General features: G+C 58.6%; 1 protein-coding gene across 1 annotated transcript in view; it reads right to left on the bottom strand.

Moving 5' to 3' along the window:
- Positions 1–18: 18 nt before the first annotated feature.
- The window catches only part of LOC104536899 (nidogen-2-like), a gene marked incomplete at both ends in the record, with an annotated part of 5,381 nt that continues 4,057 nt past the window's right edge, over positions 19–1,342 (bottom strand). Inside the window, 3 exons of the mRNA XM_010179640.1 lie at positions 19–62; positions 187–391; positions 1,203–1,333. Of these exons, the coding sequence (XP_010177942.1) occupies positions 19–62; positions 187–391; positions 1,203–1,333 (380 nt within the window). The remainder of the gene's footprint in view (positions 63–186; positions 392–1,202; positions 1,334–1,342) is intronic.

Raw genomic sequence — 1,342 nt, 5'->3', positions numbered from 1 at the left:
CAGGGTGTGTTTGGCCGCCCCTGCCACCAGGACGTAGTTGCGCCGAGATGAGGATGTCACGGCTGCGAGATAAAACCCACCCCAGGATGAGGCCTTCAGCATCAATGGCTCTTGGATGTTGGGAATCGCAATGGGGATAGGGTGTTTTGAGGCACACAGGGTAAGAAACCAAAAGTGGGGTCCTACCTGAGCTGGAGTAGTGGTAGAGCTCCTCATAGGGAGCGATGTGGACAGTGACGTTGTCCGGGAGAAACGGGACCTGGCCCTGGATGTGTGTCCGAAGGCTCAGGTAATTGTCTAGGCCCAGGCCCTCAGCCGTTTGGGTGACCCAGAGCGTCTCCTCCCCAGGGTAGAAGGTCACCTCCAGGCTCTGGGTGAATTCGGCACCGAGCTGGAGTAGTGGTAGAGCTCCTCATAGGGAGCGATGTGGACAGTGACGTTGTCCGGGAGAAACGGGACCTGGCCCTGGATGTGTGTCCGAAGGCTCAGGTAATTGTCTAGGCCCAGGCCCTCAGCCGTTTGGGTGACCCAGAGCGTCTCCTCCCCAGGGTAGAAGGTCACCTCCAGGCTCTGGGTGAATTCGGCACCTGGGTGGGAAAGGACATTGAGGGGCTGGAGCGTGGCCAGAGATGGGCGACGGGGCTGGGGAGGGGTCTGGGGCACACGAGCGATGAGGAGCGGCTGAGGGAGCTGGGGGGGTTCAGCCTGGAGGAAGTGAGGGGAGACCTTATCCCCTCTACAATTAGATTTGGTGTCTTCTCCCAAGGAACAAGTGATAGGATGAGAGGGAATGGTCTCAAGTTGTGCCAGGGGAGGGTTAGATTGGAAATTTCTTCACTGTAAGGTTTATCAGGCATTGAAATGGGTTGCCCAGGGAAGTGGTCAAGTGGCCATCCCTGGAGGTATTTAAAAGACGGGTAGATGAGGTTCTTAGGGACATGGCATAGTAGTGGACAGATTATGGTTGGACTCAATGATCTGAAAGATCTTTGCCAACCAAATGATGCTGTGAAAGGGAACGGGCGGCACTCGGTAACAGGATTTTTAGGGAATCCATCCCCAAATCACCCTTCCCCGTGCCGGTGACAGCCAGCCCAACCCAGGGAGGTGATTGCAGGAGCCCTGGGGATGCCCCAAACCCCCACCCACACCCCGGTGCCACCCCACTAGGTGCCACCTCCCTCAGGGGGGCACATCCCAACTCCCCACTCACCAGTGATGCTGAAGCCATTTTCTGCGCCAGGCTCCTCCACAGCGAAGAGCCACGCAAAGAGCCCTCCAAGGGGCAGGAGGGGCAGGGGGGCGCGGGCGGCCGGCAGGGGGAAACCGCTGACTGCCGTGT

Source organism: Mesitornis unicolor, unplaced genomic scaffold (assembly GCF_000695765.1).
Source record: "Mesitornis unicolor isolate BGI_N332 unplaced genomic scaffold, ASM69576v1 scaffold29492, whole genome shotgun sequence".
Taxonomy (NCBI): domain Eukaryota; kingdom Metazoa; phylum Chordata; class Aves; order Mesitornithiformes; family Mesitornithidae; genus Mesitornis; species Mesitornis unicolor.
Note: the sequence above shows the minus strand (reverse complement) of the source record. Positions and strands in the feature narration are given on the sequence as shown.